The sequence below is a fragment of the Bufo bufo genome, chromosome 1, assembly GCF_905171765.1.
Source record: "Bufo bufo chromosome 1, aBufBuf1.1, whole genome shotgun sequence".
In the NCBI taxonomy this organism is placed as follows: domain Eukaryota; kingdom Metazoa; phylum Chordata; class Amphibia; order Anura; family Bufonidae; genus Bufo; species Bufo bufo.
The window spans coordinates 437383901-437407472 of NC_053389.1; the positions used below are offsets into that span (position 1 = coordinate 437383901).

The 23572-nt window shown below is 43.5% G+C and overlaps 1 protein-coding gene across 2 annotated transcripts; it reads left to right on the forward strand.

Annotated features, from left to right (window-relative positions):
- Window positions 1-2264: 2264 nt before the first annotated feature.
- LOC120978739 (C-terminal-binding protein 2) lies at window positions 2265-23343 on the forward strand. Of its 2 annotated transcripts, none has more exons than XM_040407058.1 (10): window positions 2265-2345; window positions 6970-7033; window positions 9977-10131; window positions 12924-13068; window positions 13668-13874; window positions 14018-14232; window positions 16369-16499; window positions 16577-16704; window positions 16823-16937; window positions 21796-23343. In XM_040407058.1, the coding sequence occupies exons 2-10, from the start codon at window positions 6991-6993 to the stop codon at window positions 21956-21958; spliced, it is 1302 nt and encodes a 433-aa protein (XP_040262992.1). In that variant the 5' UTR covers window positions 2265-2345; window positions 6970-6990; the 3' UTR covers window positions 21959-23343. The 2 variants fall into 2 exon arrangements, with proteins under 2 accessions (XP_040262992.1, XP_040263000.1); XM_040407066.1 differs by lacking the exon at window positions 2265-2345 and adding an exon at window positions 5860-6328.
- Window positions 23344-23572: the final 229 nt, after the last annotated feature.

A 23572-nucleotide genomic window follows, 5' to 3' on the forward strand; every position in this document is an offset into this window, starting at 1 on the left:
GTCCACAGTCCACAGCAGCTAGAAACAGTAATCTTCATAGTCATGTTAAATGATCACTATAGTGTCAGGAAAACAAAGCGGTTTTCCTGACACTATAGTGCCCTGAGGGTGCCCCCACCCTCAGGGTCCCCCTCCCGTGGTCCCCCTCCATGTTGCCAAGATAGACGCCAAATGAAGGGGTAGTTGCAGGAACAAAATACTTTAATGGTATCGATAAAATATATATGTAATTAAGACACTGAGTGCAGTTCCATAAAAAGGCCCAGCAAAATCCTCAGCACCAGGCCCATGATGCTCTTAATCCGGCCCTGGTTGGCAGCATAGCAATGGAGCATATAAACGTTAGAACCTAATCCAGATGGGAGCACTCCACCACCTTACATACACACAAAGTATGTTTAGCATTTTTTTCGGTCTGCGAAAGGTGGATAACTTAATGCAGGATCCAGCACTAATACACTTCAATGTAAACTAGAAAAGCTACAATTTCTGGGGAAATTGTGTGAAGTGTTCTTGCCTCCACCAGTAGTCTACAACTGGAGTGGGCGGAGTAACTGGGTGGAGTGGCTTGAGTAACTGTTGTGTGGTTGGAGTGGCTGGAGTAACTGTGGAAAGACTGGACTGGGCAGAGTAACTTTATGGAGTGGGCAGAGTAACTGTGTGGAGTGTTTGGAGTGAGTAAAGATAGTAAACATTACACTAACCAATTGATTGATCAAATTTAAAAAAGTGCACATGGCAAGCTTGATAGAGTGAGAAATGCATTTCAACTTTTATTTATTTATATAGCACATTTAATTGCAATGTTGTTGCCCAAAGTGCTTCACAGTTACATTAAAACATACATTTATAAAAACATTAGCAGCCGATTTGAGTAGGTGGGCTTGAAAATGAGGTAGTGGTGGCAGCTTGGAAATCATGTTTTGATTTTTCAGCTCACACTCTAGTTTTTGTCACTCTGCTGGCTACTCACACACCTGGGTTCCTATAGCAACTCACTCTACAGCAAGGGCAGAGAAGAGCGGTTAAAAAACAAACTGCTCCAACTTGCTCACTTCACTGGTGGTTGCCATGTTCAAACGGTTTTAGTTTAAAAAAATATAAATCCTACAGTGAAGAGCTTTATATTGTGAGAATCACAAGACCCAGACCTACAATTTGATGCAAAGTATGTCTCTGAAATATTAAAAATGAAGGCACAGTCGCTGTTTAGAAATTGCCCTTCAAATTTGAGGTGGCTAGAGTGGAGTTTCAATGAATATCAATGGGCGGCGTGAGTTGCAAACAAATGGTCATATTGTGAAAACTATCAGGACTTTGGCTTAGCCATGCCAGGACATTTTTAGTGGCTGCAGGGATAGCTGAACGTTTTGATATAAGATTTGTGTAGGTGGGCTTGAAAATGATAGAGTGGTGGCAGTTTAGAAATCATGTCCTGATTTTTCAGCTCACACTCTAGCTTTTGTCAGCTCCCACTCTAGTTTTGAACATTCCGCCATTGATTCCTATGGGACCAATTTCGCCACAAATACGCTGATATTTCGTGAACCATTCGGCGAAACGTTCCACAAAGTAATAGCACACCAATCGGGAACAATCCGCACATTTCGGTATATTACTGTCTATGTAGTGTAAAAACTGTGGGAGGAGTTAAGGTGGTAAATTTGGCTATAATAATATAAATATATATGTGAGATAACAGTAAGTGGTCTTGCCATGCAAAAACACTTAATCAATGCACTTCCAGCAAGTGTTCAGTCTTTTTGTACAGAGATAAAACCGTGGTATTTTCTCTGTCCTGAAATGGCAAAAAGACTGAACTGATGCCATCCTGATGCATCCTGAATTGCTCTCCATTCAGAATGCATTAGGAAAAAACTGATCAGTTCTTTTCCTGTATTGAGCCCCTAGGACGGAACTCAATGCCGGAAAAGAATAACGCAAGTGTGAAAGACTTCTGCACTCCTCACTAAATAAACCGAAATATAATTAGAACTGAGAATGTAGGAGTTTTCAAGGGACATAAGAGACAATGCTCGTTCTGCTTTGATGACCTGCAGGCTACAGCAACACTAACACAACCGCTGTTTTGTTACAAAATTCAAATTCGTGGCAGAATCATTCATGACCTTATATTACTAGAGCTTTCCACGTGGTGGCGCTGCTGCACAATGAAGTACATTCACAAATCAGCTGCACAGGACGATCGGCAGGGGGCGCGCTTACACAGCAAGGCCTGGTGCCGCTCTCGCCTGAGTGGTTCTCGCTGATACGGCTAGCGGTCGTTTCCTGTTTCCTGTGTGATCCGCTGCCGAGAGCGCGACGGGTCCGGTGGGGAGGAGAAGGTGAGAAAGGGAAACGGGTGTTTACCGGGTGAACGGTGGGGGCAGCGGGTTGGGGGTGGCTGATCTCATGCGCCGATCCAGTGGGCAGAGCGTTCACTCTGCGGGTTCTAACATCGGAGCTTGGCTTTTCATTGTAGCCCTCGGTGTGCAGGACAGCGCTAGGCTCATACATCCATCGTGTCCGGTGATCCACGTCCAGGTCCCTAGTACTGCCCGGAGGGGTCCTCCATGTCTTCTGGATGGTGGATCGGTGTATGCCGGCAGATCCCTCCTGGACACTGAAGTTCACGCATAGGCTCTTCCCTATAGAGCAGATTTGGTCTCCATTACATTATTACACATGGTATCCATATGTGTATCAGAACTGGGCACATCCCCAGACACTTGCTGCTGGCTCCAAACCCTTTGGGTTCTTTACCATTGATTTCTATGGAAGTTCTTAACTGGGATATTGAAAAGGGGGATCAAACTTGCTCCTAGAATGGTCTATCTGGCTCCTAAAGTCGAGATATCAGTAAGGCTCCATTCACACGTCCGTGGTGTGTTGCGGACCCGCAACACACCCGTCCGGCACCCTTATAGAAATGCCTATTCTTGTCCGCAAGCTGCGGACAAGAATAGGACGTGTTCTATCTTTTGCGGAGCTGAAGATCGTGCTCCGCAAATGCGGATGCTGACAGCACACTGTCTGCTGTCCGCATCCATTCCGTCCCCATAGAAAATGAATGGGTCCGCACCCATTCACAAAATTGCACAACGGATGCGGACCCATTTGCGGACGTGTGAATGGTGCAAAACTTAATAAATGGCCCCAGTATGTGGCCAAATACTTTTGGGCATGCCTCATGTCCGACATTGCCGGATTCTACAGTTCACCGCCAGATCCCCTTTGACTATAATGGGCTGCTTTCCGGAATGCAGCTTTTTTGTCCAGCCGCCATTTCTGCCGCCACAGGCTACCAGAAGAGCATGCCGGATTTGAACCTCAGCTTTGAACATACCCTGAGGGGTTCCTCTGACAGTCAGAAAAGCCTGAGAATGTGTGATCACCTCCAGAGGAACCAAATATGAAGTTGATTTTATGTACATTTGCTATGTAGTACTGGATAAATAATGTTCCTTTTGGGAATACAAGTTTAGATTAGGACAGTGTGTACCCCTTTGACTTCTATTTCTACAGATATCTCCTATACTGAGAACCTCCAAAACATTTACATACTTAAAGGGGTCCTGTCACTAGATGTTTATACCCTAAACCACCAGTGTTTCATCATACTGCTGGGATTCATGCTATTGTCAGATGCTGCCATGTTAAAAGAAGCTGAACCCCAATTCCAAAAAATTGGGACGCTGTAAAATGTAAATAAAAGCAGAATGTAATGCTTCACAATCTCACAGACCCATATTTTGTTCACACAGAACACGTATCAGATGTTCAAAGGGAGACATTTCACGAAAAAATAAAAAAACTCATTAGATCTTGATGGCAGCAACACATCTCAAAGTAGGGACAGGGGCAACAAAAGCTGGAAAGTAAGTGATACTAATAAACATAGTCACATGACTGGATATAAAATGAGTATGTTAGAGAGTAGTGTTGAGCGAACCCGAACTTTAGACGCCGAACTTAAAACACAAGTTCGCTCAACACTATTAGAGAGGCAAAATCTCTCAGAAGAAAAGGTTCACTAATCTGCGAAAACCTGCATCTAAAAATTGTGGAATAATTTCAGAAAAATGTCCCTCAAAGTTAAAATTGTGAAGACGTTGAATTTCCCACCATCTACAGTACATAATATCCAAATATTCCGAGAATATCGAGAAACTAATGTGCACAAAGGACAAGGCCGACTGTCACTTTTGGACGCTCGTGATCAATGGCCCTCAGGCAGCATTGCATTAAAAATGGGCATGAATTCTGTACAGGAAATCACTGCATCACTTCCAGAAATCTTTGTCTGAACGCAGTTTGCCGTTCAATCCACAAATGTAAGTTAAAGCTGCATCATGAAAAGAAGAAACCACGTCAACACGATCCAGGAACGCTGCTGTCTTCTCTGGGCCAAGGTTCATTTAAAATGGACAAACTGTTCTGTGGTCAGATGAATCGAAATTTTTAGAAACCATGGATACCATGTCTTGCAGACTAAGGCTCCATTCACACGTCCGCAAGTGTGGTCCGCTTGCGGAGTGGGTGCGGATCCATTCATTCTCAATGGGGACGGAAGGGATGCAGAGAGCACACTATGTGCTCTTTGCATTTGTATTTCCGGAGCGCTCTCCCGGTCCGCAGTTCCGCAAGAAAATAGAGCATGTCCTATTCTTGTCCGCAGCTGCCGACAAGAATAGGACTTCTCTATTTAGTGCGGCCCGGATCCGCAACATACCACGGACGTGTGAATGGACCCCAAAGAGGAGACAGACCATCCAGCTGGTTATCAGTGCATTGTTCTAAAATCCGTGAAAGAAAAACCAGGCCTGGGGAGCAGCTCGACTCCTCCATCAGACATTCCTCTCCAACAACTCCAGTAATTGGTCTCCTCACTTCCCAGACAATTGCAGACTGTTATAAGAGGGGATGCTACACAACGGTAGACATGGCCCTGTCCCAACTCTAGAGATGCGTTGCTGTCATCAAGTTCTAAATGAGTTAATTGCTTTCATTAATCAGTAAAATCTCACTTTTAACATCTGACATGTGCTCTATGATCTACTGTGAATAAAGTATGGGTCTGTGAGATGTGCAAATCATGCCATTTTATTTACATTTTACAGTGGCCCAACTTTTTTTTTTTGCAGTCGGGGTTATATATTACCAGAAAAAAGTCTGGAATCGTCCAGCGCATGCACGGTGAGGTGCGCTGTGCATGCGCTGGATGTTTTCAGCCTCTTCAGCATATCCTATCTCTGTGCAGCATGTTATAGAGCAGAAGGAGCTGAGCAGATTGATATAAATAGTTGTATGGGAAAAGATTTAGTGTAATGCTGGTGTCCCACATTCAGGCCTCTTGCACACGTAACGTATTTTCATTCCGTGTCTATTCCGTTTTTTGCGGACTGTATACGGAATCATTCATTTCAATGGGTCTGCAAAAAAAACGGAAGGAACTCAGTGTGCATTCCGTTTCTGTTTTTCCGTTCCGTTAAAAATGAGAGCATTACGGACAAGGATAGGACTGTTCTATGAAGGGCCAGCTGTTCCGTTAAATACGGAATGCACACGGATGTCCTCTGTATTTTTCGCGGACCACAAAATACATACGGTCGTGTGCAAGAGGCCTCACTCAACCGTACTTTTTGCAGATCCATTCATTTCGATGGGGCCGCAAAAAATGTGGTGAGCGCACTGTGTGCTGTCCACATCCGTATGTTTATTCCGCAGCCCCTCAAAAATATAGAACATGTCCGATTCTTGTCCGTTTTGCGGACTAGAATAGGCATTGTTACAATGGGGCCGCAAAAAAAACCTGATGGCCGTGTGAATGCACCCTAACATGTATTAAATGTGTTCTTTGTCGCAGAGATGGCCGTGGATTTCATCCTCTCTATTGCAAAGAGTGAAATCCGCAGCATAAATTGACACTCTGCAGATTTCAAATTGCAAGTCTGTTTAAGCTGCGGATTTTTTTTACGCAGAGCGTGGATGAGATTTCTTAAAATACAGCAAGTATCCAGATTGTTCCTGTCAGACGCATGCCGGAAGGACACTGTTGTGACACGTTTGGTACATCACAGTATAAGTTTGGATACCATTTTTTTGCTACCCAGACCTGTCCTTTCAACAGTTTTAAACGTGAAGCGCTGTAAAAGGGGGATAAGCTGCTGTATACTGAGGCAAGTCAAGGATGCATATGGCCACCACACCAAAGTGTTAAAGGGTGCCTAATCCTTCATTACTTTCTATGGATCTGTACTCCGCACGCTGCAGAGCTGATGCAAGCCGAAGATGCATCACAGGTACCCTTTAAGCAGGAGCTATCCAGGTAATAATGGAGAAATCTGATTCCAGAACCTGCCTTCCACAGCGCCATCAGCAGTACAGGTGCTGCATAACATACCTGTCTTCTGAACGAAGGGGGCCAACCTGTTTCGGAGGAGGACCAATGTGGGTGTTGTGTTGATACTGAGCACCAACTGTCCAAGGTGTATCTGCTTTATATTCCTAGTGCTCTCATCTTCATGCACTACCCCCTTTCCATATGACGCTGCTGTTATCTGTTTTATCTAAATAGTTGGTCTTCTTTTTACATACTGAGAGATTGAATTGGGCTAAGGGCTCTTTTCTGGCCATTTGTATGTGCGGCAATGAAAAAGGGAATCTGTCAAGGAGATTCCATCTAATTATCCTGCAACCAAGGAGACAAAGCCTAGATGCTAAGGGTCCCCAGAGGAACGCATTGAGAGGAGCCTCTGGTCCCGATAGTTGTTTTGCTGAGTATACCCTTCAATTACGCTAGGTGTTAGCAGATCAATCCCAAGGGTAGGGCGTTGTCTTGGGACTACCCTCTGCCGGTGAACCTAGATAAGAAGCCTGTAAGTGAATCCTGAACACTTGTAAGGGCTGTATTCGTGTTCTTTTGTTCTGTACTAATGGTAATACTAATTATCCGTTTGTCTCCCCCAGGAGGTTTCTAAGGCCAGAACCATGGACAAGCACAAAGTCAAGAGACAACGCCTGGATCGAATCTGTGAGGGTTAGAAGATATATACTGAGTTTGTAGGAAGCTGTGGTTACAGCGGGCCAATGTCTAAGGCTCCATTCAGACGTCCGCAAGTGTGGTCCGCATCCGTTCCGCAATTGGGCGGACCCATTCATTCTCTATGGGGACGGAATGGATGCGGACAGCACACTATGTGCTCTCCGCATCCACATTTCCGGAGCGTGGCCCCGATCTTTCGGTACGCAGCTCCGCAAGAAAATAGAGCATGTCATATTCTTGTCCGCAATTGCGAACAAGAATAGGCATTTCTATGGGGGTGCCGGGCGGGTGTATTGCGGATCCACAATGCACTACGGTCGTCTAAATGGAGCCTTAAGGCCCCTTTACACGGGCCAATTTTGCAGGTGATTGTCAGGAAGGAAGCGTTCCTTCCTGGCAAGCGCCTGCTCGTCAGTGGAGGAGACTGCTTCATTTCCATGCAACGATCTCCTCCACAGTATGGGGAAGAGTGATCAGTAATGCCATGGCACATCCCCATACTGACTAGTTCTAGTTGTTTGCCCGCAGCAGAGGCTGTTTACACAGCACGATCTTTTAGGATAAACTAAGATTTTTGTGATTGCATGAATGGTCTATTACCCGATTAACAAGCATTTTGCGCGTTCATCGAGTAATTGGCGGCACTTTTACACCACCAGATAATCAACGATATAAATGCTTGTTAGAGAATCGTCCCGTGTAATATTATAAACCTGAGTGTGCTCTCCTTCCTTCTCTGCTGCTTGGTACGGAGATGTCCAAGAGGAGGCACACTGGGCCAGATTTATCATTACACTTAGGCCCCTTTCACACGAGCGTGACGGATCAGGTCCGGACGCCTTCAGTGAAACTCGCACTATTTTGCAAGCAGGTTCAGTCAGTTTTGTCTGCGATTGCGTTCAGTTTTTTCCGCGCGGGTGCAATGCATTTTGATGTGTTTTTCACGCGCGTGATAAAAAACGGAAGGTTTACAAACAACATCTCTTAGCAACCATCAGTGAAAAACGCGTTTTTCACGCAGCCCCATTCACTTCTATGGGGCCAGGGCTGCGTGAAATACGCTGAATATAGAACATGCTGCAATTTTAACGCAACGCAGAAGTGATGCGTGAAAAACAACGCTCATGTACACAGACCTATTGAAATGAATGGGTCAGGATTCAGTGCGGGTGCTATGCGTTCACGTCACGCATTGCACCCGCGCGGAAAACTCGCTCGTGTGAAAGGGGCCTTACACTTGCATCTTACTCCACTTTTACATATGTCCAAAGTCACTTTTGGCGAAGTCAGATTTATTAATGATCCTTTAATACTGTGCTAAATGTGGTTTGACGGTAGCAGTTTATCCTTCAGTAAGCGGCTTTACAAAAGTCGCACGTCTTTACGAAAAAGTCGCATGTTCTATTAAAAAGTCGCATAAGATAAGCATGGTCCTCACTGGAGTGAAATTGCGCAATTTTTTGCAACTTTTTAAATTGTCGCAATAGTAAATCTGTGTAGAGATTAATTTACATAAGAAAACACACCCACTTTCCGAAAACTGGCGAGCATAGCGCAGAGCAGAAAAAAGTCACAATTTTTTGCGACTTTTTCACTCCGTTGTTTTGACTTGAGCTAATGATAAATCTGGCCCACAGTCTTGACCATAGAAGCGAGCAGGTGCCTTAATGAAATCTGGCCTTGACATTTAGTAACTGCAGTTGTCTCCTTCCTTTACTGTACATTGAGCCCCATGTACAGAAGCCGTTTTCAGTTTGCTTTTGTACAGATGGGGCTCATTGTGACAGACGTGTGCCTGCTGGAGTATTCTAACATGTGGGGTTCAGATGCAGATGTGTTTTACTATCCTGTAGATATTTACAATGGGATTAAATGTTCGGCATGAGGAACTATGTGGTCCTAGCAAAAACATTTTTATTGACTTTGGGTACATTCACATTTAAAGGGGTTGTCCCATCTCTTCTTTTCCACAGCAAGATAGGACTAAGTACCGGCCCTAGGTGGCCGGGCTTCCGAAAACAGCAGGATGGTTCATTGCTTTGCTTTCCCTTCCATTGCAGTGAATTGGAGCTATCAAACAGCATACCTCTGCTGCTGTACTATAACTCCCATTTAGTATGATGGGAGTTAAGGAAACAGCAGAATACCGCCCACTTGACGGTGGCCACCTAGGGCTGGCTCTTAATCCCATCTTGCTGTGGAAACGGCATGATGGGACAACCCCTTTGTGACCAAAAAATAGTCCATCAGTGTTCGGTAGGGGTTCGACTTGTAGAACCACGCACGTGTGCATGTTCAAATGAGCCACTGTTCTAAACATTGAAGGCGCTGTCGTGCTTTTGTCAGGCCCCAACTCTACACACGGCGGTCCAGCATCGGGCAGCCGCACAAGCCACAGTGTGTTCTAATTGAACCAATTCATACTTTAGTCGGTCTGTAGTTTAATCAGAGCCCCCTGTGACTTGCGCGGTACTTGACCGCAGCACAACCGAGACACGACCGTGCACTTAATTTGGGTAATGCAGTGCATTGTGTTATACAAAGTAATGCAGATATTCACTAAGGTACTCACATTTATGAACATTATATGTAAAAGGTTTATTTGTTCTATAAAGTACTTAATGGTTTGATTAAAACCTAAATTATCAGATTGTGCCATGTTTTGCATCTTGGGCTACTTTCCCTTCTGCGGCAGGGTGATCCGGCAGAGAATGCTGGGAATCGGCCAGATATGACTGACTGGCCAATTCTTGGCATTTTTGCTGCATCACCGCCAGACCCCACTATAGTTAATTGGGCTGGTGGCATCCGGCAGTGCTGTTCTCTGCTGGAACTGCTGCGGCAGGTGTGAAGCTGGCCTTAAAGACGTTTTAGTGGATGGAAAAATACTTAACATATAAGAAAATATTAATTGCTTTGCTTTTTGGTCAGGTATCCGGCCGCCTATTCTAAATGGTCCTATGCCTGTCCGTCCCTTGGTGGCTCTTCTTGATGGAAGGGACTGCACAGTTGAGATGCCTATATTAAAGGATGTTGCTACAGTAGCATTCTGTGATGCTCAGTCTACACAAGAGATCCATGAGAAAGTAAGTGTTTGTTGTCTGCTTTCTGCCTTTGTTTTATGCTGCATACTTTACATATTCGTAAAATGGAAGCCTCTATTGTGGAAGGCAAGTACACATTTGTAAAGACTACGTACAATGGTCGCCATATTTTTCTGCAGGGGACAGTTATGTCACGGAAGAAGAACTGATGGCATTTCATCTATGGTGATACAGTATTTGTGGGATCCTTGCCCAGTGTGTCCACCTTGTTATATAGTCCACACACTGTAATGTCAAGCATTGTACTGTTACGTTGAGAGGCTTGGCCCTTGATTCAGATTATTTGGTATTTTTTGCATCTTTTTTTGGTTCCAGAACTAAAAGTTAAAAAATTTAATGGAAAAATATCCATTGAGAACATAGTTTAATTTCCTTTTTTCTACTTTTCTGGTCTCTAAAACTGAAAGTATAGGGTGCAAAATTAAAAAAGAAATCATAAACTTTTGCATATACCCAATGTATGGCGAATGGCTGTGATGTTGTAAATGTTGGTCACATGACGTGGTCAGAATGGTAGGGGTAGGAAACTGTAATTATACATAAAGGGATTTATTTCTGCCAGTTAAAACCAGATACTGGTGACACATCTCCTTTTTTAATGTGTTTTTATTTTATTAATGTAGATTTTTATTTTTGTTCTGTTGCCTGAGCATGATTATGGGGACCGCCATTTTGTCGGAGCTGTTTGTAACCCCTTCAAGATCTGGCAGTTTTCCATTTTGATTTAGATTTTTTTACTCCCAGCCTTCCCAAAGCTATAACTTTTTTTTATTTTATTTTTTTTCTTCTATTCACATAGTTATACGAGCGCTTGTTTTTTTTACAGGACACGTTGTACTTTCTAATGGCACAGTTTTATGGGTTTTGTTTTTACAGCGTTTCCTATGCGATAACAACGATGCCACATATGTTTAGTTGTTTTTGGATTTTTAGACAGAAATTATTTTTTTCTTTGTATAGCCATATTGTGACCCCCCCATAACTTTATTTTTTATTTTTAAATGGCCGACCGCCAATGTAAATTTACTTACGGTCGGGTAGGGGTTGTACAGTGCTAAGATGTTGATAACCTATCCTCAGGAAACGTCATCAATATCAGACCGGTGTGGGTCTGACTCCAGGCCCCATTGACTTCTATAGGAGAGTTTTCTGGGCTCGCTCTGTGACCTGTGCAGAGGTCAGGAGGGTGTCAATAAACTGATGTCGCCTATTGTGAATGGTAAACCCTGTATTATCCAGCCTTCCATCCCTGTCATTATAATCCTGCCTGTAATGATAAGGAGAGGACTGCTGAAAAGTAATCTGTACAGACTAAGGCCTCCTGCACACGGCCGTTTTTTTTTCCCGTTTACTGGCCGTTTTTTGTGGTCCGTATACGGTCCGTATACGGAACCATTCATTTCAATGGTTCCGTAAAAAAAACGGAATGTACACCGTATGCATTCCGTTTCTGTATTTCCGTTTTTCCGTTCCGTTTTAACATAGAACATGTCCTATTATTGCCCGCAAATCACGGTCCGTGGCTCCATTCAAGTCAATGGGTCCGTAAAAAAAACGGAACACATACGGAAATGCATCCGTATGTCTTCCGTTTCCGTTCCGTTTTTTGCTGAACCATCTATTGAAAATGTTATGCCCAGCCCAATTTTATCTATGTAATTACTGTATATGCCATACGGAAAAACGGAACAGAAACGGAAACACAACGGAAACAAAAAACGGAACAACGGATCCGTGAAAAACGGACCGCAAAAGACTGAAAAAGCCATACGGTCGTGTGCAATAGGCCTAAGAAGTGGCGCCTATTATTAGGCTTAGTGGCCAGTGCGAAAACTGCAGGATTTATTTTTTATTATAGACATGGAAAATTAAAAATACTATGACCAAATATTCTTTAAAAATATGTGAAACATAAAAATGTGATTTAAGCAGTAGGTATGATAAATGTGGTGCAGGGATAGACATTTTTCACTGACTCTATACCAACTATTCCAACCATGGAACTCGACCGTGAGCGGTCTGTGGTATCCCGGCCTGACATCCTGCTGAGAGCAGGAGCGCACGGCGTCATTGGTTGCTATGACGCTGTGCGCTTCCTGTCGCCGCTGCACTACAGTAATGCACTCGTATAGATAGATCATACAAGTGTATTACTGTAGTGCAGCGGCGGCATGAAAGCGCACAGCGTCATAGCAACCAATGACGCCGTGCGCTCCTGCTGTCAGCAGGATGTCAGTCCGGTATACCATGGACCGCTCACGTCCGTGTTCCATGGCCGTGTGCATTCGGCCTTACTCTTAGGGTCCATTCACACGTCCGTTGTTTCTTTCCTGATCTGTTCCGTTTTTTGCTGAACAGATCTGGACCCATTCATTTTCAATGGGTCCTGGAAAAAAACGGACAGCTCAATGTCTGATTTTTTTCAGGACCCATTGAAAATGAATGGGTCCAGATCTGGTCCAGATCTGTTCAGCAAAAAACGGAACAGATCAGGAAAGAAACAACGGACGTGTGAATGGACCCTAAGACAGATTTTTATGCCAGAATTGTGCAATTTTGGTGCAGAATGGCTCTACTTAGGCCCCCCCAAGGCATGTCAGAAAAATCTGTAGAAACCCTAGATGTGCCAATTTGAGCTATTTTATTAGCCAAATTTGTGGCTCAGACACATAATAAATCTGGGCATAGACCTGTGTGTTGCGGATAAGAACATGCCTGTAAAGCTCTGTTTTCTGTAGCCTGAGCGATCAGCACTCTGCATTCTTTTACAACAGGTGTTAAGTGAAGCAGTGGGAGCCCTTATGTATCACACAATCTCCCTTTCTAGAGAGGACCTGGAAAAATTTAAGGCTCTTCGTATCATCATACGAATTGGAAGTGGTTATGACAATATTGATATCAAGTCTGCAGCTGAAATGGGTAAGTTTTACAGATAAATTAGCATGAGTTTGATTTCTTTAAGACAGTCTAAGGCTACTTTCACACTAGCGTTCGGAGCGGGTCCGTCTGATGTTTCATCAGACGGATCCGCTCCGATAATGCAGACGTTTGCATCCGTTCAGAACGGATCCGTCTGCATTATTACTTAGAAAATTTTCTAAGTCTGAAAGTAGCCTGAGCGGATCCGTTCAGACTTTACATTGAAAGTCAATGGGGAACGGATCCGCTTGAAGATTGAGCCATATAGTGTCATCTTCAAGCGGATCCGTCCCCATTGACTTACAATGTAAGTGTGGACGGATCCGCTCGCCTCCGCACGGCCAGGCGGACACCCGAACGCTGCAAGCAGCGTTCAGGTGTCCGCTCACTGAGCGGAGCGGAGGCTGAGCGCTGGCAGGCGGATGCATTCTCAGTGGATCCGCCTCCACTGAGAATGCATTGGGGCCAGACGGATGCGTTCGGGGCCGCTCGTGAGCCCCTTCAAACGGAGCGCATGAGCGGACACCCGAACGCTAGTGTGAAAGTAGCCTTAATTGAAAATGTTTGTTTATTTATTTATTTTTTTCCTCTTAATTAAGGGATTGCTGTTTGTAATGTTCCCTCATCGTCCGTGGAAGAGACCGCCGATTCTACGCTCTGCCACATCTTGAACCTCTATCGGCGTGTCACATGGCTGCACCAGGCTATGAGAGAAGGGAATCGTGCTGCCAGTGTGGAACAGATCAGAGAGGTTGCGGGAGGGGCTGCCAGAATCCGTGGGGAGACGTTGGGCATCATTGGACTTGGTAAAGCTCAGTCTAATAGAAACATGGACTTGGAGCACAAGAAATGGTTGATAGCCTATCAACCTGATTAGCAGTTTCCTGATGGCAACATTACTTTAGATTGCTTTATATCAGGCGGTATTATATTTTTTCTTCATTTGCAGGCAGGGTTGGGCAAGCAGTTGCTTTACGTGCCAAGGCCTTTGGTTTCGCGGTCATATTTTATGACCCCTATCTTCCTGATGGAGTTGAGCGTTCCCTGGGCTTACAGCGGATGGCGACGCTTCAAGATCTGCTAATGCACAGTGACTGCATAACTTTGCACTGCAGTCTGAATGAGCACAATCATCACCTCATCAATGATTTTACCATAAAGCAGGTGTGTAACAGCTGCGCACACTAGAGCAGATCACAGAATACATAAGACCACATAGGAGAACTGCCGCCCAGTTTGTTACAAAAAACGTTTTTTTCTATAGACATTAGACATTTTCCGCATCCTTTAAAGAATAAATGGGGGCGATTTATCAAAACTAGTGCAAAGGAAACTGACTTGCCCATAGAAACCAACCTTATTTTACCATTCATTTTCCAAAGGAGCTCTGAAAAATGAAAGGTAAATTCTGATTGGTTGCGATGGGCGCCTAAGCCAGTTTTGATAAATCTCCCCATCTTCTTTATATAATTTCTCTAATTCAGGGGTGCACAACCTATAGCCTCCAACCATCTGGTCACTGACTACCTTGATGGCTGCTTACATGTACTTTCCATGTCAAAGGGAAGAGGAGATGTGCTTAGGGGCTGGAGTAGGGTGCCTCTCGGGGAACCACATATATTGGTGCTCCATTGAGTAGGTGAGGTGGCCAGACTTGAGTGCAGGTATCTTCATTATAGTTTATGGGAATAATAAAACACTCAGCTGTTCTAGAAACTAACATAAAATGGAGAGAGACACTTTCTGGAGTGTGAACTGAGGCGAAGGGGGCAACTGTTTTCCCAACAGGTGGGAGTCCTGGAGGTGGAACCTACACCTATAAACATTTATGGCATATATGTTCGATATGGCACAGATGTCTCAGATGGTAATATAGTTTTAAAGGGGGTTATCCTGGTAAATATAATGATGACCTATCCTCAGGATAGGTCATCATTACTGGATGGGTGGGGGTCAGAGTCCCGCACACCTGCCAATCAGCTGTTACAGGGAGCCGCGGCACTCGCCTGAGCTCTGGTGAGCGCACGTGGCTCCCTGCAACTTTCTAAGCACAGCGTTGTTCGTTGTATGTGCTTGGTATCACAGCTCGTCCCCATTCAATACTGATGACCTATCGTCTGGGTAGGTAATCAATATCACATTGAATTGAATGGGGCCGAGCTGCAACTAGGCCATGTGACCGATGTGCGGTGACATCACATGGCCTAAGAAAAGGCTGCAGTGCTCACGGAGTGCCGGCGTCTTCTAACAGCTGATCAGCGGGGGTTCCAGGCGTCGGACCCCTGCCGTTGTGATATTGATTACCTACCCAGACGATAGGTCATCAGTAGTAATTACCGGATAACCCCAGGGATTTGTTCAGTCTGACAACATGGCCTTTGGAAAAGGTTGTGCACCCTCGAGTTAGGTCTTCATAGGCATCACAGGCCCTCATGAATAAAAACACCTTTTATTTCCAGTTTTCCACCCAACTTGTAGATATAAACCGGATTTCTGATTGCTTACTAGGACACCATTCAGAACAATAGTCATGAATAAGGGCAGTTTGTATTTGACTGGTCCATATTGAAATTCTAATGAAAGGTGCTCTTCAACGTGATACAAATTAAGTCATTTAACTTGTGTCTTTCAGTGATGTATTGTTCGCCTATATATGCCAGCTGTCTAGTCTCTTGCATGGCCTGTGTGTTCTGTACTCTTACAAATTTAGTTGGAACGTATGACTCTTTATTAGTGTTGAGCGAACCTGTGGTTTCAAGTTCGGCGTACAAGGTTCGGGTTATCTAAGAATTCCGTTATGGATCCCGCTACCACGGACCAAAGATTATTGTCCGTAGTAGAGGATCAATAACGTAATTCGTAGAGAACCCGAACCTTGTACGCCGAACTTGAAAACACAAGTTCACTCATCCCTACTCTTTATGAAGCCTAGTTTCTGATTAGGGTTCTGTTTGAAGTGTACTTTCAGCATGCAGTTGTCAGCCATTTTGTTAAAAACACTATGTTTTTTGCAATATGCTCTTGTATTTGAAAGCCTAGACAGCTCCGCTTTCCATTCCGTTTGCCGACACATGGCACCTAGATGTATGCCGGGTGTACATGCCAAATAATGTGGTGTGAACCGAGCTCAAGAATGTGTTTCCATTAACTCTGTGAACTACTAAGGCAACCTCCTGAGCATGCAGGAAGGTACAGCATAGGTTAATAAAGTATTATCTAAGCTGTTGATGGTAACTCTTCACATGAATTATAATCTAGAATCATGCAGTAATAAATAATGACTTTTATTCAAAATTGTAGATGCGGCAGGGCTGCTTTTTGGTAAACACCGCCCGTGGGGGACTCGTTGATGAGAAAGCGCTTGCCCAGGCTTTAAAAGATGGACGAATCCGAGGTGCTGCTTTAGATGTCCATGAGTCTGAACCTTTCAGGTATTGCCTTCATCTTGGAAGGGTTGTATATTGGCGGTAAGCATAAATCTAACAAGCAATTCTGTTGTTGCCTACAGTTTTTCTCAGGGACCTTTAAAAGATGCCCCTAACTTGATCTGCACCCCTCACACTGCCTGGTACAGTGAACATGCTTCAATTGAATCAAGAGAGGAGGCAGCTAAAGAAATCCGCAGAGCCATTACAGGTATGTGAATACAGTCTTCTCTGCTAATGTTTTCAGTGTTGTCATTGTTTTTGTACCCACACAACCATATGAAGGCGAAATTCTATTTCGTGGACTGAGTACCTTGGTATCTTTACAGGTCCAATTCCAGATGCATTGAAAAATTGTGTAAATAAAGAGTATTTACTGGCAGCCGCACAGTGGCCAGCAATGGAGTCTGTTCATCCAGAGCTCAATGGAGCAGCAGGATATAGGTAGGTTTATTTCATGTCATGCAGTATTAGAAATTTGACTGTACATCTCAGTCATTCCTTCACAAGAGCATTGCCATTATGATTTTGCAAGTGAAATATTTTTAAGCCTGAAGCTTTTGAAGGACAAACTACGTTATTTGTGCATTTGGTTGTAGTTATATAATTTGTATGAGCCCTACATCATTTTTGAGTGTCTTCAAATGGTTTATGAAAATATTGCCTATGTAGACTGGCCTAAAGGCTTGAAGGGCTTGTCTCATAAGAGACCATGCCTATGGAGTCGGTAGAAATGTACCCACTCAGCTCAAAAAGAATGTTATCTATTAATATTCTGTAATTTCTTAACTTTCATATAAATTTAGAAAAGGTTAGAAATGTTAATCATGAATATATTATGTTCTGTCAATCTAAGGCCCTTATTTATCAAAAACAGTGATAAGCAGGGTGTTCTAGTGGTGGTAGAGAATCCGTTCTCACCTTTCCTGTGTCTTATACTATCGATAAGCAGGCTGTTCTAGTGGTGATAAAGAATTAGTTCTCACCTTTCCTGTGTCTTATACTATCGATAAGCAGGCTGTTCTAGTGGTGATAAAGAATCAGTTCTCACCTCTCCTGTGGCTTATACTATCGATAAGCAGGCTGTTCTAGTGGTGATAGAGAATTAGTTCTCACCTCTCCTGTGTTTTATACTATCAATAAGTAGGGTGTTCTAGTGGTGGTAGAGAATCAGTTCTCACCTTTCCTGTGTCTTATACTATCGATAAGCAGGCTGTTCTAGTGGTGATAAAGAATCAGTTCTCACCTCTCCTGTGGCTTATACTATCGATAAGCAGGCTGTTCTAGTGGTGATAGAATCTGTTCTCACCTCTCCTGTGTCTTATACTATCGATAAGCAGGCTGTTCTAGTGGTGATAGAATCTGTTCTCACCTCTCCTGTGTCTTATACACTGCTCAAAAAAATAAAGGGAACACTTAAACAACACAATGTAACTCCAAGTCAATCACACTTCTGTGAAATCAAACTGTCCACTTAGGAAGCAACACTGAGTGACAATCAATTTCACATGCTGTTGTGCAAATGGGATAGACAACAGGTGGAAATTATAGGCAATTAGCAAGACACCCCCAATAAAGGAGTGGTTCCTGACCACTTCTCAGTTCCTATGCTTCCTGGCTGATGTTTTGGTCACTTTTGAATGCTGCCGGTGCTTTCACTCTAGTGGTAGCATGAGACGGAGTCTACAACCCACACAAGTGGCTCAGGTAGTGCAGCTTATCCAGGATGGCACATCAATGCAAGCTGTGGCAAGAAGGTTTGCTGTGTCTGTCAGCGTAGTGTCCAGAGCATGGAGGCGCTACCAGGAGACAGGCCAGTACATCAGGAGACGTGGAGGAGGCCGTAGGAGGGCAACAACCCAGCAGCAGGACCGCTACCTCCGCCTTTGTGCAAGGAGGAACAGGAGGAGCACTGCCAGAGCCCTGGAAAATGACCTCCAGCAGGCCACAAATGTGCATGTGTCTGCTCAAACGGTCAGAAACAGACTCCATGAGGGTGATATGAGGGCCCGACGTCCACAGGTGGGGGTTGTGCTTACAGCCCAACACCGTGCAGGACGTTTGGCATTTGCCAGAAAACACCAAGATTGGCAAATTCGCCACTGGCGCCCTGTGCTCTTCACAGATGAAAGCAGGTTCACACTGAGCACATGTGACAGACGTGACAGAGTCTGGAGACGCCGTGGAGAACGTTCTGCTGCCTGCAACATCCTCCAGCATGACCGGTTTGGCATTAGGTCAGTAATGGTGTGGGGTGGCATTTCTTTGGAGGGCCGCACAGCCCTCCATGTGCTCGCCAGAGGTAGCCTGACTGCCATTAGGTACCGAGATGAGATCCTCAGACCCCTTGTGAGACCATATGCTGGTGCGGTTGGCCCTGGGTTCCTCCTAATGCAAGACAATGCTAGACCTCATGTGGCTGGAGTGTGTCAGCAGTTCCTGCAAGACAAAGGCATTGATGCTATGGACTGGCCCGCCCGTTCCCCAGACCTGAATCCAATTGAGCACATCTGGGACATCATGTCTCGCTCTATCCACCAACGTCACGTTGCACCACAGACTGTCCAAGAGTTGGCAGATGCTTTAGTCCAGGTCTGGGAGGAGATCCCTCAGGAGACCGTCCGCCACCTCATCAGGAGCATGCACAGGTGTTGTAGGGAGGCCATACAGGCACGTGGAGGCCACACACACTACTGAGCCTCATTTTGACTTGTTTTAAGGACATTACATCAAAGTTGGATCAGCCTGTAGTGTGTTTTTCCACTTTAATTTTGAGGGTGACTCCAAATCCAGACCTCCATGGGTTAAATTTTTTTATTTCCATTATTTTTTTTGGTGTGATTTTGTTGTCAGCACATTCAACTATGTAAAGAATAAAGTATTTCAGAAGAATATTTAATTAATTCAGATCTAGGATGTGTTATCTTTGTGTTCCCTTTATTTTTTTGAGCAGTGTATTATCGATAAGCAGGCTGTTCTAGTGGTGATAGAGAATCAGTTCTCACCTCTCCCGTGTCTTAGGCCTCATGACCACAATCGTATGTATTTTGCGGTCCGCAAAAAATACAGATGATGTCCATGTGCATTCCGTATTTTGTGTAACAGAACATCTGGCCCCTGATAGAACAGTACTATCCTTGTCTGTAATGCGGACAATAATAGGACATGTTCTATTTTTTTGCGGAACGGACATACGGAAACAATGCACACAAAGCAACTTCAGTTTTTTTTTGCGGACCCATAAAAAAAGAATGGTTTCATATACGTGTATGAGCCCTTATACTATTGATAAGCAGGGTGTTCTAGTGGTGATAGAAAATCAGTTCTCACCTCTCCTGTGTCTTATACTAGTGATAAGCAGGGTGTTCTAGTGGTGATAGCAAATCAGTTCTCACCTCCCCTATGTTCTCTCCTGTCCCTTATACTAGGTATCTTTATGCTGCTCCAAGGCCCTTAGTTGCAATACCTGAAATTGTGCTGCACATGCTCAGTAGTGAAGACAAGAGAAGGAAGTTCACCACTGGGCATGCCTGCAGTCATCTCAGAACCACTAGACAGAACAGGAAAGACAGTATTAATTGGGTTGTCTGGGAATAAGTAACTTTTCAGAGGAGCCTGCAGACTGCCTTCTCTATAGTAAGAATCATACTTACCTACTCCCCACAGCTTTGGTTCTGTGTGATGGCCAATGTGTGTCCATCTTCTGGTCCATCGCTTGTTTAATTTGTACCCTACATGATCATGATCATCTGCTCTGATGCAGTCAATAACTGGTTGGTGTGTCTCTTATGGACACGTCCTCGCTGAATCCAGTCATTGGCTGCACAGGAGCAGATAATTATGCCCATACCGGAGAGGAAGTAAACAAGCCACACACCAGAAAATAGAAATGAAAAAGTATTCATACCCCTTGAATTTTTCTACTTCTTTTTTTTTTTTTTTTTTTTTTCACGTTACACCCACAAACTTAAATGTATTTTATTGGATTTTTTTGTGATCGACCAACAACCAAAGTAGCAAGTATTTGTGAAAAGTAAAGAAAATTATATATAGTTTTCAAAATGTTTAGTAAATAAAAATCTGAAAAGTGGCATGCTCTAATACCCCTAAATAAAATCCATTGTGACCAATTGCCTTCAGAAATCACCTAGTTAGTAAATAGTCCACCTGTGTGTAGTTTATTCTCAGTATAACTACAGCTTTTCTGTGAAGGGGTTTGTTAGAGAACATTCGTGATCAAAGAGCATCATGAAAACCAAGGAACACAACAAACGGGTTAGGGATAAATTTATGGAGAAGTTTAAAGCAGGGTTAGTTTATAAAAGAAAATATTCCAAATACAAATGCATGCCACATTTTACAGATTTTTATTTAATACAATTTTGAAAATCATGTATCATTTCTTTTCACTTCACACATACTTGCTACTCTGTGTTGGTCTATCTGATACAATCTCAATAAAATACATTTCAGTTTGTGGATGTAACGTGAAAAATGTGGAAAAGTTCAAGGGGTATGAATTCTTTTTCAAGGCACTGTATAAGGTAAGTATGAATCTTTCTATAGTGGAGGCAGCCTGTGGAACAACCCTTTTATGAAAAGCACTGAATCTAGAAACTACACTTTTAACATGTTGCTTTTATTCCAATTTTTCCTTTCACATGATTCTCTGCATTTCTAGGACATACGTATAGATCCTTTCTAACTTTTTTCTGAGGACATGTTCATAGATTTCTTAAGATTAAGTGTATAACAGCGTTTTCCAGTTATTAAATGCATCCTGCATTACTTACAGGAATTTAGAAAATTTTAGAAATTGGGTTCCAATAAAATATGGTTTATATTCTAAGTAACCTGATTACTTACATCAGACCGATTTTTACCATTTTACTACGGTAAATGTTGTTAACTCATTGGCTATTTATAAGGGAGTTGGAGCCAGATTTGGAGCGTGTTAAAATGTTAGTCAGAACTTTGGCTTATCGACTCCACAGCCCGGTTAGAGGCAACCCCTTTCAAAATGTGGCTGCCGGGGGTTCGACTAGGTTTTAATCTTACTATGATTATGCCAGTGTATGCTGTAGGAGAGATGTAGTAGTACATGGCAACTATTTATTTTTTATTTTTTATAGTAGGTGATATAGGAGGGGTCCTGAACGGAGATACTCTCCACCTATGACCTTACAAGGCATATGGACCTTTTTAATAACAACCTTACCCTTTCAGAAGGAACCAAATCTATATATGTTGCTTACAAGTAAGTGAACCACAATTTAATATCTGCTTGGTTGTTTTGTTACAGGTTCCCACCAGGAGTTGTGGGAGTAGCTGCTCCGGGACACCCAGCTTCGGTGGAAAGCATTGTGGCAACTTCACACCCTTTACTTCCCTCTGTTTCCCACACTCCGTCACCAGGACAAACAAGCAAGCCAGAGCAAGACAGAGAAATTCCCACTGACCAGTAGCAATACTGTGCTTTGTTTGTGTTCTTCTTTTTATGTTTATTTTGCCTTGTCTTGTTTTTTTCCCTTTTTTTTTTTATACCACCAGTCCCATACTTTTGCTCTGCCTTCCCCCTCAGAACGTTTTTGGGGAGAAGAGCGGGATTCCAGGTCTCTTCAGCAGCTTTACCCAGTTGATGGAATCAGGCTGCAAGCCCTGAGGTGTATCATCTCTCCTCACACCGGAAAGGAGAATGTTCTTATCAATGTCTGGAAACCTTTCGATATTGCCTTTCAACAGATCTATTTTTTAACTGATTTAGTTTTACGTGAAATACTGTATGGGTGGGTTGTGCTTCTGTGTGCCGGGACAGGCTGATCTTTTCTGCTTCCTCTAGAATGAGACATACCCAGTTGTCTCAGGGAGCTGAGGCATCACCAAATTTTTAGGGTGGTGGGTATCTTGTAATCTGAAGTGTGTCTCAATCCCCTCACTACTGGAAGATAAGAAACGCGTTCTCTTCTGAAGATGCTACTTGAGCTTCTACATTGCTGTGAGAGCGCACCATCAAATTAATTTTTAGAGTTGGATCATTGTTGTTGACTTTGGACACAAAAGCAGAAGTATTGAAAAGTTAAAATAATGATCACTTGCATGTGTCTCTCAGGTTCTTAGTATATGGATGAAAAGAGGTCTTGTGTCCAGCATGGTGATGAATGAGGCCTTGGGCATTAATTCATTTGTTTGACACCATTGTGTCTACATTGAAGTATAGATTGAAAGAATGTCGATTCTGTCGCCTCATTTCATCCAGAAGTGGTAGCTGTTCATGGCATATTGCGCTTCAGTAGCTTATTAAGGAGCAGGATTCCCGGATATGGGTGCATGTTTTATTCTGGGCGTAGCTGCTGGGATCATATTATATAGTGTATGGTTTTAGCCCCTTCCCCTAAAGGATATTTTTACTGGCTCGGGATGATTGTGAATAGCGTCTAGTGAATGTCATTTAGTATAACAAGTCTCAGGATTAAAGTGCATGAATCAGGTTGAAATTGTGTATATTATAGAAGGATATTTTAATAGTCTGGCGTGTTGAAGAAGAAGCAGATTGAGGTTGTATGCTGGCACAAACAGTCCCAAAGCTTATCTTTTTAGTTAGATGGTGACATGACAAAATGTTTGACTGGCAGAGTTCTGGGTTCTGAGACCCCCGCCAATTACTAAAACTAGAAGGAAGAAGCGCCCTGTTGAATCCTGTCTCTCTTGCTAGCTGAAGACGGGCTTACCATAAATCCTACTTATCTCTGGCCCCCAAGTTTTACATATATTTGCTATTGAGAAACCTTTATCTGAGTGGTTGGTGCTAAGTTTGTTTATAATGTATTTAATTGAAAATCATCTGTTAAGTTAGAAAGTCCTCAGTCTGTTGGGGCTTATTCCCTCCATGCTTGTCATTCGGTTTGGCCTCTGGGACGCTAGACTTTAGTCCAATGAACCCAGAGGATATGGACTTTTATCTTCTTTCCCAGCAGCTTTTGAATTGTAGAATACTCGCAAGTTACTACCTTGTAAGGCTGATGCACAAGTGGCTTAACTGACTATTCTTCTATGCCTCAAATAACATGGGCACTTAGGCG